Source organism: Hyperoodon ampullatus (genome assembly GCF_949752795.1).
Source record: "Hyperoodon ampullatus genome assembly, chromosome: 3".
In the NCBI taxonomy this organism is placed as follows: domain Eukaryota; kingdom Metazoa; phylum Chordata; class Mammalia; order Artiodactyla; family Ziphiidae; genus Hyperoodon; species Hyperoodon ampullatus.
In genome coordinates, this window is record NC_136916.1 from 169,378,192 (window position 1) to 169,402,952 (window position 24,761).

The window sequence follows — 24,761 nt, forward strand, 5'->3', positions numbered from 1 at the left end:
CTGCTAGATATATGCCTAGGGTAGAATTATCGGATCAGAGGGTATGAATCTATCCAGTTTTAATGGATAATGGCAAACAGTTTTCCAAACCTAGCAATGGTTGTACTAGTTTGTACTACCATTAGTAGTGTATCAGAGTTCTTTTTGTCTATATTTCACATTTTGAGCAATACTTAATTTTATTTGTTTTCAAAATTGTAGTCATTTTTGAGGATTTGTAGAAGTACCTTATTGTGCTTATAGTTTGCGTTTCCCTGATTACTAATGAAGTTGAACACTTTTTCATATATTTATTGGCCATTTGGATATCCTCTTTGTATAATCTTTGTCAGTTACATATGTTACAAATATCTTTTCTTATTTTTTCTCTCTCTTAATGATGACTTTTGATTAACTGAACTCCTTATTTTTAATGTAATCAAATTAGCAATCTTTTTCATTAGTGCTTTTTATAGCCTAGGAAAATCTTTCCCTACTCCAAAATTATGACAATATTATTCATTATCTTATAGAATATTTGTTTTTTACATTTTACATTTAGATGTATCTGGGACTAATTTTCCTGTATGGTGTGAGGTAAGGGACAATTTTTTTTCCTCTTATGGATAGACTCAACATCATTTATTGAAAATATCGTCCTTTAAAAAATTTTTTTTTGCGGTACGCGGGCCTCTCACTGTTGTGGCCTCTCCCGTTTGCGGAGCACAGGCTCCGGATGCGCAGGCTCAGCGGCCATGGCTCACGGGCCCAGCTGCTCCGCGGCATGTGGGATCTTCCCGGACCGGGGCACGAACCTGTGTCCCCTGCATCGGCAGGCGGACTCTCAACCACTGCACCACCAGGGAAGCCCAATATCGTCCTTTTATTACTGCTCTGTAGTACCATTTTTGTCATAAATCAAGTGTCTATCTGAGGATGGCTCTGTCTGTGGATTCTTTATTTCGTTCTATTTGTGTATTTTTCCTTTTCACAATACTACACTGTCTGAATTAATGTACATTAATAATAAAATTTTATATCCTTCAGTGCAAGTCTTTCTACCTTGTTGTAATTGTTGATCTCTTGCTTGTCTCCCCTGCTTTCTCTTCTTCCTGTTCTTTCTTCTTCTCTTCCTCCTTCAAGGTTATTCCTAGCTATTTGCTAAGTTGAAGAGTTTGTCAAGTTAAACACATACAAACATATACCTAAACAACTAGGATTTGATTGATAATTGCCTTGAATCTATAGATCAATTTGAGGAACTGACATCTGTGTAATATTGAATCTTCTAGTCCATGTACATAGTATCTCTCTTCATTTACTTAGGCTTTCTTTAGTTTCCCTCAATGCTGTTTTGTAGTTTTCTGTGTAGATGTCTTGCCTATGGCTCATGTAGTGTGTTGCTAGGTATTTATTTATTTTGATGTTATTGTCAATGATATATCTTTTAGAAATTACATTTTCTATCTTTTTGCTAGTATATAGACATGCAATTAATTCTAGTATATTGATCTTATATCCAGCAACCTTGATAAATCACTTTTTAATTCTAATAATGAATCTGTAGTTTTGTTTTTAAAAAATTTTTCATGTGTGCAATTATATTATTGTTGAATGATAACAGTTTAATGTCTCCTTTTCAGTCCTTAAGGCTTTTATGTCTCTTGCCTTGTTGTATGGGCTAAAACCTCCTCTGCTCTGCTGAGTTCTAAGTTCCTTCATGGTTTCCTCTTTGACCCATGGGTCATTTAGAAGGATGATGATTAATTTCTAATCATATGGGGATTTTCATAGTGAAGTTTTATATTGATTTATAGCTTGATTCCTCTATAGTCAGACAACATACTTTGTATTATTTCATTCCTCTGACAATTTTAACTTTCTTTAGGGCTGAGCTTATGGTCATTTTTGTAAACGTTCCTGTGTACTTAAAAAGAACTCATATTTGGCAGTTGTTTGATACTGTGTTCTACATAAATATATCAGTTAAATAAAATTTGTTAATTGTGTAGTTCAAATATTCTATATCCTTATTGCATTTTTGTATATTTCTTCCATCAGTTGCTAAGAGTAGAATGTTAAACTCTCCTACTGATTATTGTGGATTTGTGTATTTCTCCTTGTAGTTCTGTCAGTATTTGCTGTATAAGTTTGGAGGCTGTTTTACTAGGTGTGGACAAATTTAGAATACACTATCTTCTTGGTGAATTGAAACTTTTACCATTATGAAATGCATGCCTTATTCCTAGTAATGCTTTTTTTATATTAAAATCTACTTTGTTTTATTCTAATATAGCTACACCAGCTTTCATGAGTGTGTGTAGTATAAATTTTCCGACCCTTTTGTTTTCAGCTTTTTAAGATTTGTATATTTATTTCATGTGTGTCTTGTAAGTAGCATATAGTTCTATTTTTTAAACTCAGTTTTCATGATCTTTGTCTTTTAATTGAAACACTTAGTCCATATATATTCAATGTAATTACTAGGATATTTGATTTTAAATCCACCATTTTCTATTTCTCCTGCCTTTTGTGTTCTCTTTTTTCTCTCTTTTTGCCTATTTTGCACTAATTGAGTATATTTAAATATTTCGTCTTTGTCCTGGTGAGTTATTCATTTTAAACATTACCCTAGAGATTACAGTAGTCCCCCCTTATCCATGGTTTTGCTTTCCATGGTTTTGGCTACCCATGGTCAACTGCAGTCTGAAAATATTAAATGAAAAATTTCAGAAATAATTCATAAGTTTAAAATTGTGTGCTGTGTTGAATGGTATGATGAAATCTCACACCCTCCTACAGTGTCCCACCTGGGATTCCCAACCATAGACATCATATTCTCCTGACATCCAATCATCAGCATCATCATGGCTTGATGATCCAGGATCACCCCAAGTGGAAGATCCATCTTCTGATGTATTGTCAGAAGGTCAATAGTAGTCTAACACTACAACACAATTCCTACGTCATTCATCTCAAGTCATCTCATCATGTAGGCATTTTAATCTCACATTATCTTAAGAAGGGTGAGTATAGTACAATAAGATATTTTGAGAGGGAGAGACCACATTCACATAACTTTTATTACAGTATATTGTTATAATTGTTCTACTTCATTATTAGTTATTATTGTTAATCTTTTATTGTGCCTAATTTTTTTTAGCAAATTCATTTATTTTATTTATTTATTTTTGGCTGCTTTGGGTCTTCGTTCCTGCATGCGGGCTTTCCTAGTTGCGGCGAGTGGGGGCTACTCTTCATTGCGGTGTGCAGGCTTCTCATTGCAGTGGCTTCTCTTGTGGTGCATGGGCTCTAGGCGTGCAGCACATGGGCTCAGTAGTTGTGGCTCACGGGCTCTAGAGTACAGGCTCAGTAGTTGTGGCGCATGGGCTTAGTTGCTCCGTGGCATGTGGGATCTTCCCGGACGAGGGATCAAACCTGTGGCCCCTGCATCAGCAAGCGGATTCTCAACCACTGCGCCACCAGGGAAGCCCTGTGCCTAATTTATAAATTAAACTTGACCACAGATATATATGTTTAGGAAAATCATATTATACACAGGGTTCAGTAGTATCCATGGTTTCAGGCATCTGCTGGGGGTCTCGGAACGTATCTCCCATAGATAAGGGGGGGGTGGATTACCATACACGATGCATTTTTGACTTGTCACTGTCCAGTATAAAATAGTACTTTTACCTTTTTCTGTAAAATGGCAGAAGATTTTAACTTCTTTTACACACTCCTGACTTTCATGCTATGCTGTTATGCTCTTTCTATTCTTAATAATTACACAAAACATAATTATTATTGTTCTTTGCAGTCAGTATTCATTAGATTTTTTCTTGCTCTTTTCCCTTTTTATATCTGTAAGCTCCCATCTAGGATTTAATTTTTTTCCTTAATAATATCCTTCTGTATTTCCTTTAGTGCCTTTCTACTGGGGATACTTATTCTCAGTTAGTGTTTGTCTGAAAATGTCTTTGTTTTGGCTTGATTTCTTAAAGATATTTTCTCAGTGTATAGAATTCTAGATTGGCATTTTCTTTCAGTACTTTGAAGGTATTTAATGATCTTTTTGTTTTCATTGTTTCTGTTGAGCTGTCAGTTTTTGCTCTTTTTTAAGTTGAAGTATAGTTGATTTACAGTACTGTGTTAGTTTCAGGTGTACAGCAAAATGATTCAGTTTCATATATATATATGTATATGCATACATATATATATATTATTTTTCAGATTCTTTTCCATTATAGGTTATTACAAGATAATGAATATAGTCCCCTGTGCTATACAGTAAATCCTTGTTGTTTATCTATTTTGTATATAGTAATGTGTATCTGTTCATCCCATCCTCCTAATTTATCCCTCTCCCACCTTTCCCCTTTGGTAACCGTAAGTTTGTTTTCCATGTCTGTGAGTCTGTTTCTGTTTTGTAAATATGTTCGCTTATGCTGTTTTTTAGATTCCATGTATAAGTGATAACATATAATATTTGTCTTTCTCTGTCTGACTTACTTCACTTAGTATGATAATCTCTAGGTCCATCCATGTTGCTGCAAATGACAATATTTCATTCTTTTTTTATGACTAATATTCCATTGTGTATATATACCACATCTTTATCCATTCATCTGTTGATGGACACTTAGATTGCTTCCATGTCTTGGCTATTATAAATAGTGCTGCTATGAACATTGGGGTGCATGTATCTTTCCAAATTAGGGTTTTTGTTTTTTCTGGATATATGCCCAGGAGTAGGATTGCTGGATCATATGGTAACTCTATTTTAGTTTTTTAAGGAACCTCCATACTGTTTTCCATAGTGGCTGTACTAATTTACATTCCCACCAACAGTGTAGGAGGGTTCCCTTTTCGCCACACCCTCTCTAGCATTTTTTATCTGTAGACTTTTTGATGATGGCCATTCTGACTGGTGTGAGGTGATACCTCATTGTAGTTTTGATTTGCATTTCTCTAATTTTAGCGATGTTGAGCACCTTTTCATGTGCCTGTTGGCCATCTGTATGTCTTCTTTGGAGAAATGTCTATTTAGGTCTTCTGCCCATTTTTTGATTGGGATTTTTTTTTTTTATTGAGCTGTATGAGCTGTTTGTGTATTTTGGAAATTAAGCCCTTGTCGGTCGCTTCACTTGCAAATAATTTCTCCCATTCTGTAGATTCTCTTTTCATTTTATTTATGGTTTCTTTCGTTGTGCAAAAGCTTATAAGTTTGATTAGGTCCCATATGTTTATGTTTTCTTTTCTTTCTTTTGCCTTGGAGGATTGATTTAAGAAAATATTGCTACGATTTATGTCAGAGAATGTTTTGCCTATGTTCTCTTCCAGGAGTTTTATGGTGTCATGTCTTATATTTAAGTCTTTAAGCCATTTTGAGTTTATTTTTTTGTACGGTATGAGGGAGCGTTCTAACTTCACTGATTTACATGTGGCTGTTCAGCTTTCACAACACCACTTGCTGAAGAGACTGTCTTTTCTCCATTGCCTCTTTTGTGGAAGATTAATTGACCATAGGTGTTTGGGTTTATTTCTGGGCTCTCTGTTCTGTTCCAGTGACCTATATGTCTGTTTTTGTGCCAACATTTGTGCCAACACAATGCTGTTTTGATCACTGTAGCTTTGTAGTATTGTCTGAAGTCTGGAAGGGTTATGCCTCCAGCGTTGTTATTTTTCCTCAGGATTGCTTTGGCAATTCTGGATCTTTTGTGGTTCCATATAAATTTTAGGATTATTTCTTCTAGTTCTGTGAAAAAGGTCATGGGTAATTTGATAGGGTTCACATTAAATCTGTAAATTGCTTTGGGTAGTATGGCCATTTTAACTATATTCATTCTTCCAATCCAGGAGCATGGGATATCTTTCCATTTCCTTGAATCATCTTCAATTTCCTTTATCAATGTTTTACAGTTCGCAGTGTATAAGTCTTACACCTGCTTGGTTAGATTTATTCCTAGGTGTCTTTTTTTTTTTTTGTATGAGATTTAAATGGGTTTTTTAAAAAAACGTTCTCTTTCTGATATTTCATTGCTAATGTAAAGAAATGCAACAGATTTCTGTATGTTAATCTTGTATCCTGCTACCTTGCTGAATTCATTTATCAGTTCTAATAGTTTTTGTGTTGAATCTTTAGGGTTTTTTATATAGAGTATCATGTCGTCTGCATATAATGACAATTTTACCTCTTCCCTTCTGATTTGGATACGTTTTATTTCTTTTTCTTGTCTGATTGCTCTGGCTAGGACTTCCAATACTATGTTGAATAGAGTGGTGAGAGTGGGCTTCCTTGTCTCGTTCCAGAATTTGGTGAGAAGTGTTTTAGCTTTTCACCACTGAGTATTATGTTGGCTGTGGATTTGCCATAAATGGCTTTTATTATGTTGAGATATGTTCCCTCTATACTCACTTTGGGGAGAGTTTTTATCATGAATGGAAGTTGAGTTTTATCAAATGCATTTTCTGCATCTATTGAGATGATCATGTGGTTTTTGTCTTTTGTTGATGTGGTGTATCACACTGATTGATTTGCATATATTGAATCATCCTTGAGACCCTGGGATGAATCCAAATTGATCATGTTGTATGATCCTTTTTATATGTTCTCAGATTCAGTTTGCAAATATTTTGTTGAGGATTTTTGTATCTTTATTCATCAAAGATATTGGCCTATAATTTTTTTTTTTTTGGTAGTGTCTTTGTCTTGTTTTGGTATCAGAGTGATGGTGGATTCATAGAATGACTTTGGGAGAGTTCCCTCATTTTCATTCTTTTGGGAGAGTTTGAGATGGATAGGTATAAGTTTTTCTTTGTATGTTTGATAGAATCCCCCAATGAAGCCATCTGGTCCTGGACTTTTGTTTACAGGGATTTTTAAAAAAATTACACATTCTATTTTACTTCTTGTGATTGGTCTATTCAAATTATCTGTTTCTTCTTGATTCAGTTTTAGCAGGTTGTATGTTTCTATAAACTTGTCCATTTCTTCTAGGTTTTCTATTTTATTGGCATATAACTGTTCATAGTATTTTCTTATGATTTCTTTTTTTGGATTTCTGTGGCATTGGTTGTTATTTCTCCTCTTTCTTTTCTTATTTTGTTTATTTGGGTCCTCTTTCTTTTCTTCTTGGTAAGCCTGGCCAGAGGTTTGTTGATTTTATTTATACTTTCAAAAAACTAGCTCTTGGCTTTATTGATTTTTTTCTATTTTTTAAAAATCTCTATTTTATTTATTTCCTGATCTTTATTATTTCCTCTCTTATCTTTATTATTTCCTTCCTTTTGCTGACTTTAGGTTTTGTTTTTTCTTCTTTTTCTAATTCTTTTAGGTGGTGGGTTAGGTTGTTTATTTGGGATTTTTCTTGTTTTTGAGGAAGGCCTGTAATGCTATAAACTTCCTTCTTAGGACTGCTTTTGCTGCATCCCATAGATTTTTTTTTAATTTTAAAAATTTTATTGATGTATAGTTAATTTACAATGTTGTGTTAATTTCTGCTGTACAGTGAAATGATTCAGTTATACATATAAATATATATATATATATTTTCTTTTGTTGCATCCCATAGATTTTGTGTGGTTGTGTTTTCATTGTTGTTTTTCTCAAGGTATTTTTAAAATTTCCTCTTTGATTCCATTGTTGACCGATTGGTTTTTTAGTAGCAGGTTGTTTAGTCTCCATGTGATCATTTTTTCTCATTTCCCTTTCTGTTGTTGATTTCTAGTTTCATGCCAAGTTGTTGCTCTTTTGAAGGTTAAACTGCCTTCTTTTTTTCTTTTGAAAACTGTTTTTTTTCTATTTGATTGAAATTTTCTTTTTTTCCAGTTTTATTGAGAAATGATTAACATGTCACTGTATAAGTTTAAGGTGTACAGCATGATTGTTTGATTTGTATATATTGTGAAACTATTATTGCAGTAAGTTTAACTAACATCCATCATTTCATATATCAACACAAAGAAAAGAAAGAAAGGAAAAAAATTTTTTCTCCTTGTGATGAGAAATCAGGATTTACTCTCTTAACTACTTTCTTATATATCATACAGCAGTGTTAACTATAATCATCATGTTGTACCTTACACCCTTAGTACTTAATTATCTTATAACTGGAAATTTGTACTCACAACTTCTTTATCTGTTTATCCATTGATGGACACTTAGGTTGCTTCCATGTCGTGGCTATTGTAATAATGCTGCTGTGAACATGGGGGTGCAGATATCTTTTCAAGTTAGTATTTTTGTCTCCTTTGGATATATTTCCAGAAGTGGAAATGGTAGTTGTATTTTTAATTTTTTGAGTGTTCCTTTTACTGTTTTCCATAGTGGCTGCACTAATTTACAATAGTGCATGAGGCTTCCATTTTCATTACATCCATGTCAGCATTTGTTATCTCTTGTCTTTTTGATGCTGGTCATTCTAACAGGTGTGAGGTAGTATCTCATTGTGGTTTTTTTTAAAAAATAGATCTTTATTGGAATATAATTGCATCACAATACTGTGTTAGTTTCTGTTGTACAACAAAGTGAATCAGCCATATGCATACATATATCCCCATACCCCTTCCCTCTTGAACCTCCCTCCCACCCTCCCTATCCCACCTCTCTAGGTCATTGCAAAGCATGGAGCTGATCTCCCTGTGCTATGCTGCTGCTTCCCACTAGATAACTATTTTACATTCAGTAGTGTATATATGTCTATGCTACTCTCATTTCACCCCAGCTTCCCCCTCCCCCACCACGTCCTCAAGTCCCCTTGTAGTTTTAATCTGCATTTCCCTAATGACTAGTGATGTTGGGCACCTTTTCATGTACCTGTTGGCCTTTTGTATATCTTCTTTGGAAAAATATCTATTTAGGTCTTTTGCCCATTTAAAAATTATTTTCCTCTTCTTTTTTGCTATTGAGCTGTATGAGTTCTTTATATATTTTGGATATTAACCCCTTATTGGATATATGGTTTACAAATGTTTATTCTCATTCCATAGGTTGTTTTTCACTTTGTTGAAGGTTTCTTTTGCTGTGCAGAAGCTTTTTAGTTTGGTGTAGTCCCACCTGTTTATTTTTGATTTTGTTGCTTATGCTTTAGGTGTCATATCCAAAAAATGATTACCAACCCCATGTCATCAAGTCTTATTCCTATGTTTTCTTCTAGGATTTTCATGGTTTCAGGTCTTACAGTTAAGTCTTTAATCCATTTCAAGTTAATTTTTGTGAGTAGATGGGGATCCAGTTTCATTATTTTACATGTGAATATCCACTTATCCTAGCACCACTTATTGAAGAAACTGTCTTTTCTCCATTTGAGTACTCTTGGCTCCCTTTGTCAAATATTAATTGACCATATATGCTTGGGTTTATTTCTGGGCTCTCAGTTCTATTCCATTGGTCGTATGTCTGTTTCTATGCTGGTACCATACTGTTTTTTTTTTTTTTTTTTTTTTTCGGTACGCGGGCCTCTCACTGCTGTGGCCTCTCCCGTTGCAGAGCACAGGCTCCGGACGCACAGGCTCAGCGGCCATGGCTCACGGGCCCAGCCGCTCCACGGCATGTGGGATCTTCCCGGACCGGGGCACGAACCCGCGTCCCCTGCATCGGCAGGCGGACTCTCAACCACTGCGCCACCAGGGAAGCCCCACCATACTGTTTTGATTACTATAGCTTTATAGTATAGTCTGAAATCAGGGAATGTGATGCCTCCTGCTTTGTTCTTTTTCAGGATTTCTTTGGCTGTTTGAGGTCTTTTGTGGCTCCATATAAATTTTAGGAGTGTTTTTTACATCCATAAAACATGCCATTGTAATATTGACAGAATTGCATTGAATCTATAGAAGGCTTTTGGTAGTACTGAAATTTTAACAATATTAATTCTTCCAGTTCATTAACATGGGACGCCTTTCCATTTATTTGTGTCTTTGATTTCTTTCATTGACGTCTTGTAGTTTTCACACTAGAGATCTTTCACCTTCTTGGTTAAGTTTATTCTAGTATTTTATAGTTTTTGATGCTATTGTAAATGAAATTGATTTCTTTATCTCTTTTTCATAAAATGCATTGTTAGTATATAGAAATGCTACTGATTTTTGTATCTTAATTTTGTATCCTGCACCTTTACTGAATTCATTGATCTAACAGTTTTCTTGTTGGGTCTTTAGGATTTTATATATATAAAATAATGTCATCTGCAAATAGAGACAGGTTTATGTCTTCCTTTACAATTCTCATACCTTTTATTTCTTTTTCTTGCCTGATTGCTCTAGGTGGGACTTTCAGTACTATGTTGAATAAGAGTGGTGAGAGTGGGTACTTTGTCTTGTTCCTGATTTTAGAGGAAAAGCTTTCAACCTTCCACCATTGAATATGATGTTAGCCATGGGCTTGTTACATATGGCCTTTATTATGTTGAGATATTTTCCTTCTATGCTTAATTTGTTAAGAGTTTTTATCATGAATTTTGAGTTTTGTCATATGCATTTCCTGCATTTGTTGAGGTAATCTTATGATTCTTTTCTTTCATGCTACTAATGTAATGTATCATATTTATTGATATGTGTATGTTGAACCATTTTTGCATTCCACAGATAAATCTCACTTGACCATAGTGAACGATCCTTTTCATGTGCTGCTGAATTCAGATTGCTAGTATTTTATTGATAATTTTTGTATCTATATTCATCAGGGATATTGACCTTTAGTTTTTTAGTAGTGACCTATCTGTGGTCTCCTGAATATCTGGTGTGTTCACCAAAGTTCCTCACTTCGGCTACATTGGAAATACAGTGCATCTCTAGCACAATGTGACCTATAAAATCTGTGTTCAGCTTTCAACCACTAAGCATGTGTTCTCTGCTAGTCCTTGTAAAGTTTTGCTGTGAGACCATGCAGTTTAGGATTAAGCCAAGGACCTGAGGAGCATCCTTACACAGATTTATGGGACCTCTTCTCTGGCACTCCCTGCTGTTCTCACTTTACTCACAAATTCCAGTTACATTAGCACTTCTTTACTCTGATGTTTCCTCTACCCACTGAAAATGCTAATTACTAATTGGGCTTCACTTCTCTTTGCTGCAGTTTGCAAGTGTTCCCAGGCAGAAAACCAAGGTGAATGTAGAACTTAATTTGTGTGTTCCCCTCTTTTCAGAGGATTGCAGCCTTGTGTTAAAATCTATGGCCAGTGTCGGAAACAAGTTGCTTTATATATTTTGTCCAGTTGAAGGGTAAGTCCAGTACATTCTTAAAACATCGTAGCTGTAACTGGAAGTTCCCTTATTTCTTCAACAATGGCTTATACTATATTCTCATCCTTCTTTCTGGAATTCCAATGACATATATGTTACATCTTTTCTCCCATGTCTTCTGTGAATATTTTTTTGTATTCTCCTCTCTCATTTCATCTTTCTGTACTTCATTCTGAATCTTTTTGTCTGACTTTTCTTCCTCATCATTAATTGTTAACTTCCCAAATGTTTCTTCATTTTGTTAATTGTATTTTTAAGTTCTAGAATTTCCATTTGGTTCTTTAAAAATTCCAATATCTGATTATATTCTCTAACTGTCTCTTACTTTATAGAATATATTAAGCATAGTTATTTTAAAGTCTTTTCCTGATAACTCAATATTCTGGATCTCTGGAGATTCTGATTCTATTGTCATTTCTTTTTTTTTTTTCCTGTCTTCGTATTTGTATTTTTTAAAATAATTGTGTGCAAGATATTGATAGAAAAACTATAGAGTTAATTTGAGGTTTAGGATTAAGTTATGTTTCTTCAGAGAGTATTTGTGTGTTTGCTTCTGGCAGGAGGCTGTAGAATTGGTAACCCAGGTCACTTTAATGCAGCTCAGAAAAAAAAATCTGTGGTCAATTCTTGAGATGATTTGAAGCTGGTGTTCAGTCCCTGTGAGGGTTGGTCTATTTCTGGTTCCTCTTTACTCCTAGGGTGTGACCTTTTGGGACCTCTACCCACAGCCCAGGGAGATTTTTAGGTTTCCCATTCCTTGGTAGTCACCCAGTTCCAAATTTAGTTTCCCTATTTCAGAGAGTCTGTTGAAATCTGCTCATCTTGTGGAATTGGCAGAAAGAGAAATAAACAAAGGAGAAAGAGTGGCATCAAATGCCAGGCCTACCTTTTGACAATCCCATTTTCTTTTGGATCATGGCCCCATAATTCTCCCATACAATTCTTTGGGTTTTTGTTTGTTTGTTTATTTGCTTTCGCATTTAATCTTGTCCGGTTTTCTAATTGTTCTCATTAGGAGAACTGACTTGAATTTATTTGTCTATTGTTTCTGGAGAAGTGGAACCCAGACTTTTTTTTTTTTTTTTTTTTTTTTTTGTTGCGGTACGCGGGCTTCTCACTGTTGTGGCCTCTCCCGTTGCGGAGCACAGGCTCCGGACGCGCAGGCTCAGCAGCCACGGCCCACGGGCCCAGCCGCTCCGCGGCATGTGGGATCTTCCCAGACCGGGGCACGAACCCATGTCCCCTGCATCGGCAGGCGGACTCTCAACCACTGTGCCACCAGGGAAGCCCCCCAGACTTTTTTTAATGTAATATTTTCAATGGTGAAATGTAGGTCATATATATTTTTCGAGGTCAGGCATATTTAAGAATGTCTTTCTATTTCTTCACACATGAAAGAAACCTCTGCCTCACTGTGAAAAATATGTAAAAATTGCTTCATAGTTTTCTGGAATTTCAGAGTTATAGAAGACAAATCTTAGACCAGTGATTTTTATCTGTTACAGGAGTTACCTTTGTTGTTCTTAATTCTTGGAGCCTTATCTATTTATTTAAAAAAAGAACTTTTCTTAAATATTTCTATATAAGTATCTTTTCATTAATTTCTGTAATGTGAAGAACACTTTCAATCTGCAAATTCAGGTCCTTTTTTCAGGAAATTTTGCATTAATGAAATTTTAAATTATTGCTTTCCTCAAATTGTCTTGGTTTATGCCTCAGGAGCACCTGTAATTCATAGGTCATGTTTTCATTTTCTGTGCTGTGTAGCTGTTAATAGCCACTATTTTCCATACATTTATCTTTTCCTCTATATTCTTAGCTTTTCAGGTTGGTTTACTCTATAACTTACTTGACTTTTTCCCCAAATCAGCTCTATTTATTGCACTGAATGAGGGTCTCTAATTTTGCTATCTCATTTTTAGTTTAATTACATTTATCATGTCTCTTACCTAACTCTATTTTTATCTCATTCTGTTAGTGTCCTATGTCACCCTGAATTTCTGTGATTGTCTACTCCTGTTTTTATAGAGGTCTTATGTTCTTGCTTCATGTTGCAGATGCCACACACTTTCCTAAAATCTTTTGATTCATTGACTAGGTAATTTTCAGACAAATGTTTTCTCTCAGGTTTCAGTGTACTATTTCATTTCCTTTGAAGTATACATTTGGTTGGTCCTTCATTTTTTTAAAAAATCAATTTTGTTGAGATATAATTTTCATGCAATAAAGTGACCCATTTTAAGCATAGTTTGATAACTTTTGACAAGTGTATACACTAATGTAACCAAAGCTGTAATCAACATACAGGACATTTCCATCACCCCACAAATATCTCCTAGTTTTATTTTCAGTCCATCCACCATAGGCAACCACTGATCTGCTTTTTGTCATTATAGACTAGTTTTGCCTGTCCTAGGATTTCATATGAATGGAATTGTATAGAATGTACTATTTTTGTGTCTGCTTATTTCACTCAGCATAATGTTTTTAAAATTTATCCATGTTGGTATATAAGTAGTTCATTTTTTAAAATGTTGAGTAGTAATGCATTGTATGGCTATATCACAGTTTATCCATTCACTTCTTGATGAACATTTTACCTATTATGAGTAAAGCTATAAATATTCATATAAAAGTGTTTTTATGAAGATATACATTTATTTATTTTGATAAATACCTGGCAATGAAAATGCTGGATTATATGGTAAGTGTATGTTTAATTTTATAAGAAATGTCCAAACACTTCTTCAAAAGTGGTTGTACCATTTTATACTCCCTCCAGAAGTATATGAGAGTTCTAGTTCTATATTATTATCAACACTTGGGATTGTTGGTCTTTTAATGTTAGACATTCTGATGGCCAAGTAGTAATATCATGTTGTTGTTTAGTTTGCATTTCTCTGATGACTAATGATAGTGAACATCTTTACAGGTGCTTATTGGCCATTTGTATACATATAGTTTTGAAGTTCTCAATGAAATCTTTTGTTAATTTTTAAATTGGGTTGCTTGTCTATTATATGTTCAAAATAGAAGACTTTTTTCAGATATATGTATTGTGAATAGGTTCTTTTAGTCAGGGGATTTCCTTTTCAGGTATTTCAAAGAGCAAAATTTTCAAATTTTGGTAAATTTCAGTGTATCGATTTTTTTTCTTTTATGGTTCTTTCCTCTCCCCTAAGGTTATAAGGAAATTCTCCTAAGGTTATAAGGAAATTCTCCTGTGTGTTATTCTAGAAGTTTATAGTTTAAGCTTTTACATTTAAGTGTATGATCCATTTGGAATTAATTTTTGTATATGGTGGGACGTAAGGGTTGACTTTTTCCCGTAAGGATATCCGATTGTTCCAGTTCAATTTGTTGAAAAAATTACTCTTTCCACATTGAATTACCTGGATTGTTTATTGACCACATATGTGTGGATCAATTTCTAGACCCCATATTTTATTTCATTGTCTGTCCTCTCACCATATCACACTATCTTGATTACTATAGTTTTATAGTAAATCTCGAAATTATGTAGTGTAAATCCTCCAGATTTTTTCCTTTTCAAAATTGTTTGACTATTTTAGGACCTTTGCATTTTCATAGAAATGTTACTGTCAGGTTGTCAGTTTCTACAAAACAGTCTGCTTGCATTTTGACTGGGATTACATTGAATATGTAGTTTAATCTGGGGGAGAATTGACCTCCTGAGAAAAGACTCAATATTGAGTCTTCTGATCCATAAACGTGGCATTTCTAGCCATTTATTTAGGTTGTATTTAATTTCTGTCATCAATATTTGCTAGTTTTCAGTGTACAGGTCCTGTAGATATTTTGTTAAAGGTATTCCTAAATATTTTATGGGTTTGGGTGCTATTATAAATAGTGTTTTAAAATGTAATATTCTACTTGTTTATTGACATTATTTATATAGATATAATCGATTTTTGTATTTTGACTTTTATATCCTTGAACCTTCCTAAATTCACTTATTAATTTTTGTAACTTATTTGTAAATTTATTAAGATTTTCTGTGTACATGATTATGCTTTCTTGCAAATAAAGATGATTAAAACTTTTTTTCTTCTAATTTGTATGTCTGTCTGCCTGCCTACCTGCCTCCTGCCTCCCTCTCTCTCTCCCTCCCTCCATTTCTTTCTTCCCTTCTTCCTTTCTCCTTTTCTTTCTCTAATTGCACTGGCTCATAACTCCAGTTCAGTATTGAATAGAAGTGCTGAGAATAGATATCATTGTTTTTTTCCTTCATCTGTAGGGGGAAAGTGTTCAGACATTCACCATTAGACATGATGTTAGCTGTAGGATTTTCACAGATGCTTTTTATCATATTGAGGAAGTCCTCATCTATTTATAGTTTGCTGAGAGTTTTTATCATGAGTGAATGTCAATTTTGGTCAAATGCGTTTTCTCCTATTAGATGATCATATGACTTCCCCCCTTAATTCTGTTAATAAGGTGAATTACATTGATTTACTTTGCAATGTTAAACCAACCTTGCATTCCTGGGATAAATTCCACATTGTTGGCTATATTATATTGCCAGATTCAATTTGTTAATTTTTTGTTAAGTGATTCTGGTCCTGCATTTATGAGGGATATTGATTTAGTTTTCTTTTATTGTAATGTTTTCATCTGGTTTTGTTTATAGAGTAATGCTGGCTTCATAAAATGAGTTGGAAAGTGTTTCCTCCTCTTTTATTTTCTGAAAGAGTTTATGTAAGATTTGTATTATTTATCCCTTTAATAATTAATAGTGAAGCCATCTGGTAAATCCATCTGGCCTTGGGGCTTTCTTTGTGGGAAGGTTTTACATTATGAATTCAATTTAATAGTTACGGGGCATTTAACTGTCTACTTTTTATTGAGTTGAATTTTGTAATTGTGTAACCAAGTTTTTTGATGAATGTGGGCATTTTATCCAACTTATCCAATTTATTGGCATGTCTGCAGTATCTGCAGTGATGTCCTACCTTTCATTCCTTATATTGATAATTTACTTCTTCTCTATTTTTTTATTCATCAGGCTACCTAGGGGCTTATCAATTTTATTGAACTTTCCAAAAAAAATCAGCATTTGGTTTTATGACTTTCTCTGTTGGTTTTCTGTTTTCAATTTTATTGGTTTCTGCTTCTATCTTTATTATTTTCTTCCTTCTACTAATATTTAATTTAATTTGCTCTTTTTCTATCTTATTAAGTAGAAGCATGCATCATTTATTTTGGACCTTTAAAATTTTCCAAAATAAGAATTTAAAGCTATAAATTTCCCTTTAAGCATTCCTTTAGTTGCATCCTACAAATTTGATATGCTGTGCTTTCATTGTATTTCAGAACAGAATATTTTCTAATATTCCTTGTGATTTCTTCTTTGATTTATGGATTGAGTAGAAGTATATTTTTTAAATGTACAAATATTTGGTGATTTTCCAGGTATATTTTTGTTATTTATTTCTAGTTTAATCCTATTGTGGTCAGAGAACATACTTTATTCTATCACTCCATCTAAATTTTTGGAGCTTACTTTTTGAATGAGAATATTGTCTTAGTAAATGTTACCTAGACACTGTGTCTGTTCCACAGTGATTGAGTGGAGAATTCTATAGTTATCAATTAAGTCAAGTTGTTGAGAATGTTGTTCAAGTCTTCTATTTTTATTGATTTTTTTTGGTCTGCTTGTTTTATCAATTACTGAGAGAGGATTGTTCAAATTTACAACACTAATTATGGACTTATTTCTCCTTTTAGTTCTGTTAGTTTTGCTTCATGTAAATTGAAACTCTATCTTTAGATACACACGTATTTATGACTGTTATGTTATCTTGATGAATTGACATTTTCATCAGTGTGAAACATCCTCCTTTTTTCCCAGTAATATTCTTTGTCCTGGAGTCTACTTGTCTGAATTTATATAGACACTCCAGCTTTCCTATGACTAGCATTTAAATGGTATAAGTTTTTCTATCATTTACTTTTAACTTCTCTACCTTTGTATTTCAAGTGTGTTTCTCACAGGCAGCATATATTTGGTCATGCTTTTTGAAAAACCTAAATCCTATTTGACAATTTTTTAGACTATTTACATGTAATGTATTTATTGTTTAGGCTATTTATACTTAGTGTAATTACAGATATGGTTGGGCTTGAGTCTATCATCTTGTGCTTGTTTTCTATTTTTCTCATCTATCCTTTGTTCCTTTTCATTTTAATTTCTTGCCTTCTTTTGGTTAATTTTTACTATTCCATGTTTCTCTTTTTAAATTGTTAGTTATACCTCTTTTTTAAAAGAATACTCTACAGTTCTAAAATTACAATATGCACCTTTAACTTCATAGTCTATCTTCAAGTAATATTATACTAGTTTACACGTATGCAAGAATCCTGTGCACTTTCATTTTCCCCTTCCCATCCTTTTAGTTTTTTATCAAATATTTTACTTCTATATATATAGAAAGTTGTTTGTAGTTATTCACTATATTTATCATGCCCAGAACTCTTTACGCCTTTGTGTAGGCCCTAGAATCTATCTGGTATCATTTTCCTTCAGCCTGAAGACCTTCCTTTAGCTTTTCTTGTAGTGGAACTCAGGTGGCAATGAATTCTCTTATCTTGTGTTTGCCTTCAAAGAGTCTTTATTTCATATTCATTTTTGAAGGATATTTTACTGGGTCTAGAATTATAGGTTGACAGTTTTTTCTTTCAGCCTATTAAAGATGTTGTTCCATTGTCTTCTGGCTTGCATTGTTTCTGACGAGAAACCAGTGATCATTCTTATCTTTGTCCCCCTGTAAGTAATGTGTCTTTTTTTTTTTTTGCGGTATGCGGGCCTCTCACTGTTGTGGCCTCTCCCGTTGCAGAGCACAGGCTCCAGACACGCAGGCTCAACGGCCATGACTCATGGGCCTAGCCGCTCTGTGGCAAGTGGGATCTTCCCAGACCGGGGCACAAACCCGTGTCTCCTGCATCGGCAGGTGGACTCTCAACCACTGCGCCACCAGGGAAGCCCAGTAATGTGTCTTTTTTTCCTTGGTTGTTTTTAAGATTTTCCTCTTTATCATTGGTTTTCATCAATTTGATTGTAATGAGTTTTGGTGTTATTTTCTTTGCTTTTATTTTGCCTAAGATTCATTGAGCTTCTTGGATCTGTGGGTTTATAGTTTTCATCAAACTTGAAAAAATTTGGCCATTGCTTCTTCAAATTTTTGCCTCCACCCCCACCCCCACAACCTTGCTTCTTCTGGGCTTTTAACCACATGTATATTGCCTGATATTTTCCCACAGCTTACTGAAGCTGTATTTATTTTTCTTCCAGTACTTCAGTTTGGGTAGGATCTGTTGTTACATCTCTGAATTCACTGATCTTTTCTTCTGCATTGTCTAATCTTCCTTTAAGCCCATTCCGAGAATTTTTAATTTTTGATGTTGTATTTTTAATTTTTAGAAATTCCATTTGGTTGTTTTATTATGTCCTGCATCTCTGTCCTCATTGTGTTCATGTTTTACTTTGAATATGTTTATAATAGCTGTTTTAAAGTTTTTGTTTGCTAATTACCTCATCTCTGTAGTTCCTGGGTTTGTTTATATTGGCCAATTTTTTTTTTCCTAATTGTGGGTAATATTTTCTTGCATAATATTTTCTTCCCCTTTCAAATATCAAGTAATTTTTGACTGGATGCTGGATTTCATGAATGTTACATTATTGAGTGTCTGGATTTTGCTGCCTTCCATTACAGTGCATTGAAGTTTGTATTGGCAGCCAACTTACTGGTGGATCAGCTTGACCCTTTCAAGCTTTGTTCTTATATTTTCTTAGGGTGAACCTGGACTAGCCATTTCCCTAATGTTAGTTTAGCCCAACTACCAAGGTGTGACCTCCTAGAGTCTCAATTGAATATCCCAGGTTTTCACTGATTTCCCTCCACTCTGGCTGGTTGAAGCTCAAATATCTCTCAGCCCTGTATGAGATATAGGAATTATTAAGCTTACAGATCCCCCATAGTTTTCTCTAAGCAGCTTAATGGAGTTTTGCCTTACACATGCTCAGCTTAGTGTAAAGCCAAAGACCCAAAAGGATTCCTACTCAGATATCTGGAGCTCTTTCTTTGCATGGATCCCTCTTCTTTGGTACTCTACCCAGCAAATTTAAGCCGCTTTGCCTTTCTAAATTCTTTTTTTGTCCCCTCAACTCAATGAAACCACCCTACTGTGCTTATCTTTCTACCTCTAGGACCAAGACCTGGAACTTGCTTCCAGGAAGAAACCAAGGGTAATTGTAGGACTCACTTCATTCTTTCTTCTCTCAAAGGTCATTGTCCTGTACTACCTGTAGTCAAGTTTCTTAAAACAGTTGTTTCATGTATTTTTCTAGTTTTCTAGTTATTTATGGTAAGAGGGCAAGTCTAATACCAGTTGCTCTGTCATTGTTGGAAGCAGAATTCTTGTCTGCCACGTTTATGCTATATTTTTGTTTTTGTTTTCAAATAAAGGGAGGTCTATCATGAAAATATTTACTGTATGGTAAGGTATGTAGATTGTCCTTGTATCAGAATCAACTGTGTTGCTTTTCCCAATTACAGATACCTGGGCTTTGAGGTTCCAGGCCTCATATTTTAAAAACCTTTACAGGTGATTTTTGATACAAAACAAAAGCCAGTAATCACTGGTCTAGTAAGCTTAAATCTAGTGTGACTTTGGTGAACTTAAAGGAGGTATTCTACAACCTGTGCTTAAGTTAGTGACACCCTGTAAAAATAGAATAAAAAGTTAGAGGAGTAGGACCTCCTACATATCCCCACCATCCACATATAAAGCATTAATTTCTCGCAGAGCAGGAGTTTTTGGAGCTCTGATCAAGTGCTATGGCCATTTCACATTCTAATTTGTTTGTACCTGTGCCATAACAGTTGTTATATAGTTTAAATATTACTTTTATCTAAAAATGTCATGAACTTTTTCTTAATATTTATAAAGTGATCTGCAGATATTCTCATAATATGTGGATTCAGAGATGGTTAGCAGATTTCATCTTGTATGCCAACTCTGTTTTGATTAATGGTGACTTCCTGGAGCTCAGTGTTGAGAAAGATTTTAAGGCCAGTTCTGGACTCAGCAGGAAAGAATGCTCTTGTTTTTCATGAGTTTGGGATTGGAGGAATAGGGTACACGTTCCATGTATTTGCAACTTCTGTACTGGTTGAAGGCACTCTTTTTTCTCTAGATTTCTCTAAGTACACAAGAAAACTTGTAGCTACTCTATCTTGACTTTTCTACATGCAGGAAACAAATATGGAATGTCTTTATTAAAATTATTTCTTCATTCATCCATTCCTTACTCATTCATTTCCTCTTTCTTTCTCTCAAAAGATATAATCAATGTGATATTATGTTATTATAGTAGTAGTTCTAGTCCGTACTTCTTTTTAAATAAATAGACCCATTGTGTATTTTTTTTAAGGTCACTGGTTCTGTTGACCATATTTTCCTGAATTCCAAATCAGACACATAATCTTATTCCTGGTCTAACAATAGGATAGAAGAATTGAAGTTGGGACACTCTTAGAAAATTTTATAAAATGTTCAGAGCACAAATTAGGCTCAGATCATTAATAACAAATATTTTTGAATTATAATTAGACATGTAACTAAGAATATCTTCTCATCTGCAGATTTTTATATATTAGGCCAACCATGGTCCTATAGGATTAGAATATGGCGATTTAGAAAAATGTCCTACTTTCAGACATAAAATCCTATTACATTTTTTCTTTTATGGTGGAATATTGTTAGCTAAGTGCCTTGGGCTACAGAATCATCTGGATGATGAGAAGTAATTGTAATTCTCTTTCTGATCTGTCTCAGATCACTTGGTTCTTGTCCTCATTCTGTGGGTACACTGTGTTGAGGAGTTGGGTATTAGCAAACTAGCCGAGGTTTAGACTGTGGGTAATGTGTGAGAGAGATGCATTTTGTTTGGGCAAGAAACTCATCTTTTCAGTCTCCACATTTAATGGGGATGGGTGGGAAATGGAATGGTGGAGGTTGCCTTACCACTCATTTCAGTTATTATTAATCTGAAACACTTCCTGGTGCCAAAAATCTAGGATGTTTAGCATAGTATACTATAGTGAAAAGAGCACAGTTTTGAGAACCAAAAGATATATGTTCTAGTTGCAGCTTTTCATTTACTAACTCTGTGACCATAGCAAACTACATAACCTTTTAAATTTTAACTTACACATAAAATGAGGTTAATAATCTGCTGTATCTATCCCACAGGGTTGTTGGGAGGATCAAGTGAAAACATAGATATAAAAACTTCTAAGAATTTACTAATGGTATATCATTGTGAAATAATATTATGGTATTGGGTATGCCACCTTATATTAGCTTGTCTCTCCCCATGGGAAAATGGATGGGGTTGTGATATCTTTGCTTAATTTAAAAATACTTCATAGATTGGAAAAAAATTATTTTAGAAAACCTTCTGATGATGGTTCTATTTAAGGAAAACTAGTGAAGTATCTGCTGTGTTTTTCCTAGGGCATGAATAATGTCAGTGAGAAATACTCATCAGCTATGCTTTGCTTTACAGCTTGGAACCCCATCCACTGCCAGCACACTGAATGCCACAACGCAATTAACAAACCAGCTGTGAAGGTACTGTTTTATTAGACATGGTGCTATATTATATTGTCAGTGGTCAAATTATCAGGAGCAAATTGCTGAATGAAATGGAGATTGCATCCTTTTCTGTAAAGCAGAAGCCTGTACTCTGTGGTCATCTCAAATTACTGTACTCTACTTTGATCTGACTGTACTCTGGTGGATTGGTTCAAGACAGAGCAATGAATAGTGATATCTGCAGATTTGGCTCTGAGTTCATAGCCAAGTGCTGTGAAGAACTGGGCTAATTATCAGAATAATCCTGGTGAAACACTTACATAGTCCTTGACTGATTTCTGTCTGGGCTAATAAACTCAGGGAAATGTACTTTGGCCCTGTTTTCATGTGTTTGCTACAAGTTATAAGTGGTCTAGTGTGTGACTATGTGAATTCAAGAGTCGTAGGACAAAACCAGATAAAATTGTTAAGTCTTAGCTCAGATCACAGATGTGACTTAGTTGAAATGACTGAGAGGTAGTTGGACAGCAAACACATGGAAAATTACAATAGAGGTAAGGGAACAGTGGTTTAGAGAGGTCAAGTCACTCTCCTAAGGTCACGCAGACAGAGCTAGGTGCCTTGACTCTCAGCCTTATTCTTTTCCTACCACATCTAATTTGTTCTATCCTGTTATAATCCTGAATCTTTGAAGTTGAAAATTAAGAAAAATAATTACAACACTTAACAAAATTACTTATGGTATATTTGTCGGATACAACACTTGGCTGGAGAAACCTGTGTCTGGATTTACAAGGGTTAATTTTTACATTCTGAGGAGTGGGAGTTCGGTCAAGTGATTAGAGTTCTAGTTGCTTTTTAGAACCTATTGTCAAGGAAGTTTGCCTCTCTTGTTCTATAGAGAGGTAGATTGTAAAGATTATCAAATAATAGAAAAATAATACTCTCATTTTATAGAAACAGAGTAGAAGAGGTAAAATGAGATATAAAAAATATAAATGGAATCAAAAAGAAATCTAAATGGAATAAAACATGTATTTCATATACCAAAAGTGGCATAGGAGTGCCAATGATCACATTGTCATCTAGATATATCTTACCAACAAAGGACATCTTTATATTATTATGCTTGATCTCTGCTTTTGATGAAAGTAAATTGAATGAATTTATGCTGAGAGAGAGCAGGTGAGGGTAACCCACCAATGGAAACTTAGTCCTCTCCCATTCTACGATGTGTACTCTTCCTCTGAACTTCCATAAACATTTGGGGTTCAAAGGTACTTTTCTTTGGTGTGAGGACATTTTGAGCTAAACACAGGTGAGTTCATATAGTATTCAGCTTAATTCTTCACAGTGGTGAGACTTTCACAATTCCCGTAGTTTCTATATCTGTCCTTTCTTCTTTCTGCCTAAGTTACAATGCCCTCTTTTCATTCACCCAGACATCAACGGAAAGGAGGTACTGAAAATCTGTTTAGTTTTTCCAGTTATTTTTTCCTTGATTTTATGTCAGACTGCATTCTCGGGAGTCTTCTGACTTCCTGATTAGTAATGGTTTTTGGCTTCCTTCCCACAGAAGTCATCATGAATTAGAAATTCTCCCTCTCTTTAGGCAAACGGCCCAGTCTACTCCTCTGGCCTGGCCTCACTTTTCTCACAGGCTGTTCCCTATAGCCAGTCCTCCAGGATAAGCCAAACCATCCCACTTTCTATCATTTTTTAATTGAGGTAAAATTCACATAACATAAAACTAACCATTTTAGAGTGGACAATTCAGTGGCATTTATCACATTCACAATGTTGTACAACCACTACCTCTATCTAGTTCCTAAACGTTTTTCTCACCCCGCCCCCCCAATTTTACTTTCTCAATCCCAGTTTTCTTAAAGGGATTCCTTTTACATTTTCACTCTATGCTTCCCAGAAAGGGAATATTCTTGTTGTCATTTCCTGTGCAGGGGCTGTTTTTGCACGACCACCTGTCTGGCTCAGGGTTGTTCTTTCTTTACAATATGAGCACTCCACAGACCCACAGAGATATGAGCATATGACATGTAGATCAAGGGTACCCAACATCCAGATGCTTACAGAATAATGTTAAATGAAAAAGAAATTATGAAGTGTACAGTAGGATGCAAATGTAGTTATGAATTTTATATTCATCTTCATAGTGAACACCAACCAGTAATTCTCATCAAAATGTTACCAGTGATTGCATTGAGATGGAGGGTTAATGAGTTATTTAAATTTTCTTCTTTCCTTTTCTTCATTTTCTGAAGCCTTTACCTTGGGCATGTATTATATTTATAGACAGAAAATAACTATTTTTAAATGTAACAGTCAGATATGAACGTATTAATGTGGATGTAAACTGACCAGTTCAGTGTGGAACAGGATTGACACTACTAGCCACAAATCTGAAGGGCCATGTCAATTCATTTAACATGTCAGAGGTCAACTAGCTAACCTCTAATGACTCTTTACAGTTCTAACGTCCTAGGAGTTTTTACTTTGGAATGGAATGAAACAATATCTTTACCTGACAGAGGTATCAATGACTCATTAGAAATAAGAGTAAAGTAACTATACTGAAGAAGAAGTCTACATGGAGTGCATGGGAAAGACTCAGGGAAAATGGATTTATTTTCACAAAAAGCCTAATATCTCCGTAATAGTGAGTTATACCTCTAGGCAGTAATGAACCAAACTTGGGTCTGCTCGCCTGTGTGCAGTAAAGCCAATCTACTGATACCGGCTTGTGCTGAAGGAAAGCACAGCATTTATTGTAAGGCTCCCTGCAAGTAGTCTGGGACAGCTAGTGCTGAAAACACCCAGACTCTCTGGTGGGTTTCAACAAAGCATTTATAAAGGCCAGGTGGGGGCAGAGGGGAGGGGTTGTAGGATCTGCGATCAGCTCGTGC

At 34.8% G+C, this 24,761-nt stretch overlaps 1 protein-coding gene across 5 annotated transcripts in view; it reads left to right on the plus strand.

Moving 5' to 3' along the window:
- The window catches only part of UNC79 (unc-79 homolog, NALCN channel complex subunit), a gene marked incomplete at both ends in the record, with an annotated part of 255,665 nt that overhangs the window by 69,208 nt on the left and 161,696 nt on the right, over window positions 1–24,761 (plus strand). For all 5 annotated transcript variants that reach the window (XM_079699486.1, XM_079699487.1, XM_079699488.1 and 2 more), the window contains one exon: window positions 21,812–21,876. In XM_079699486.1, the coding sequence (XP_079555612.1) occupies window positions 21,812–21,876 (65 nt within the window). The remainder of the gene's footprint in view (window positions 1–21,811; window positions 21,877–24,761) is intronic.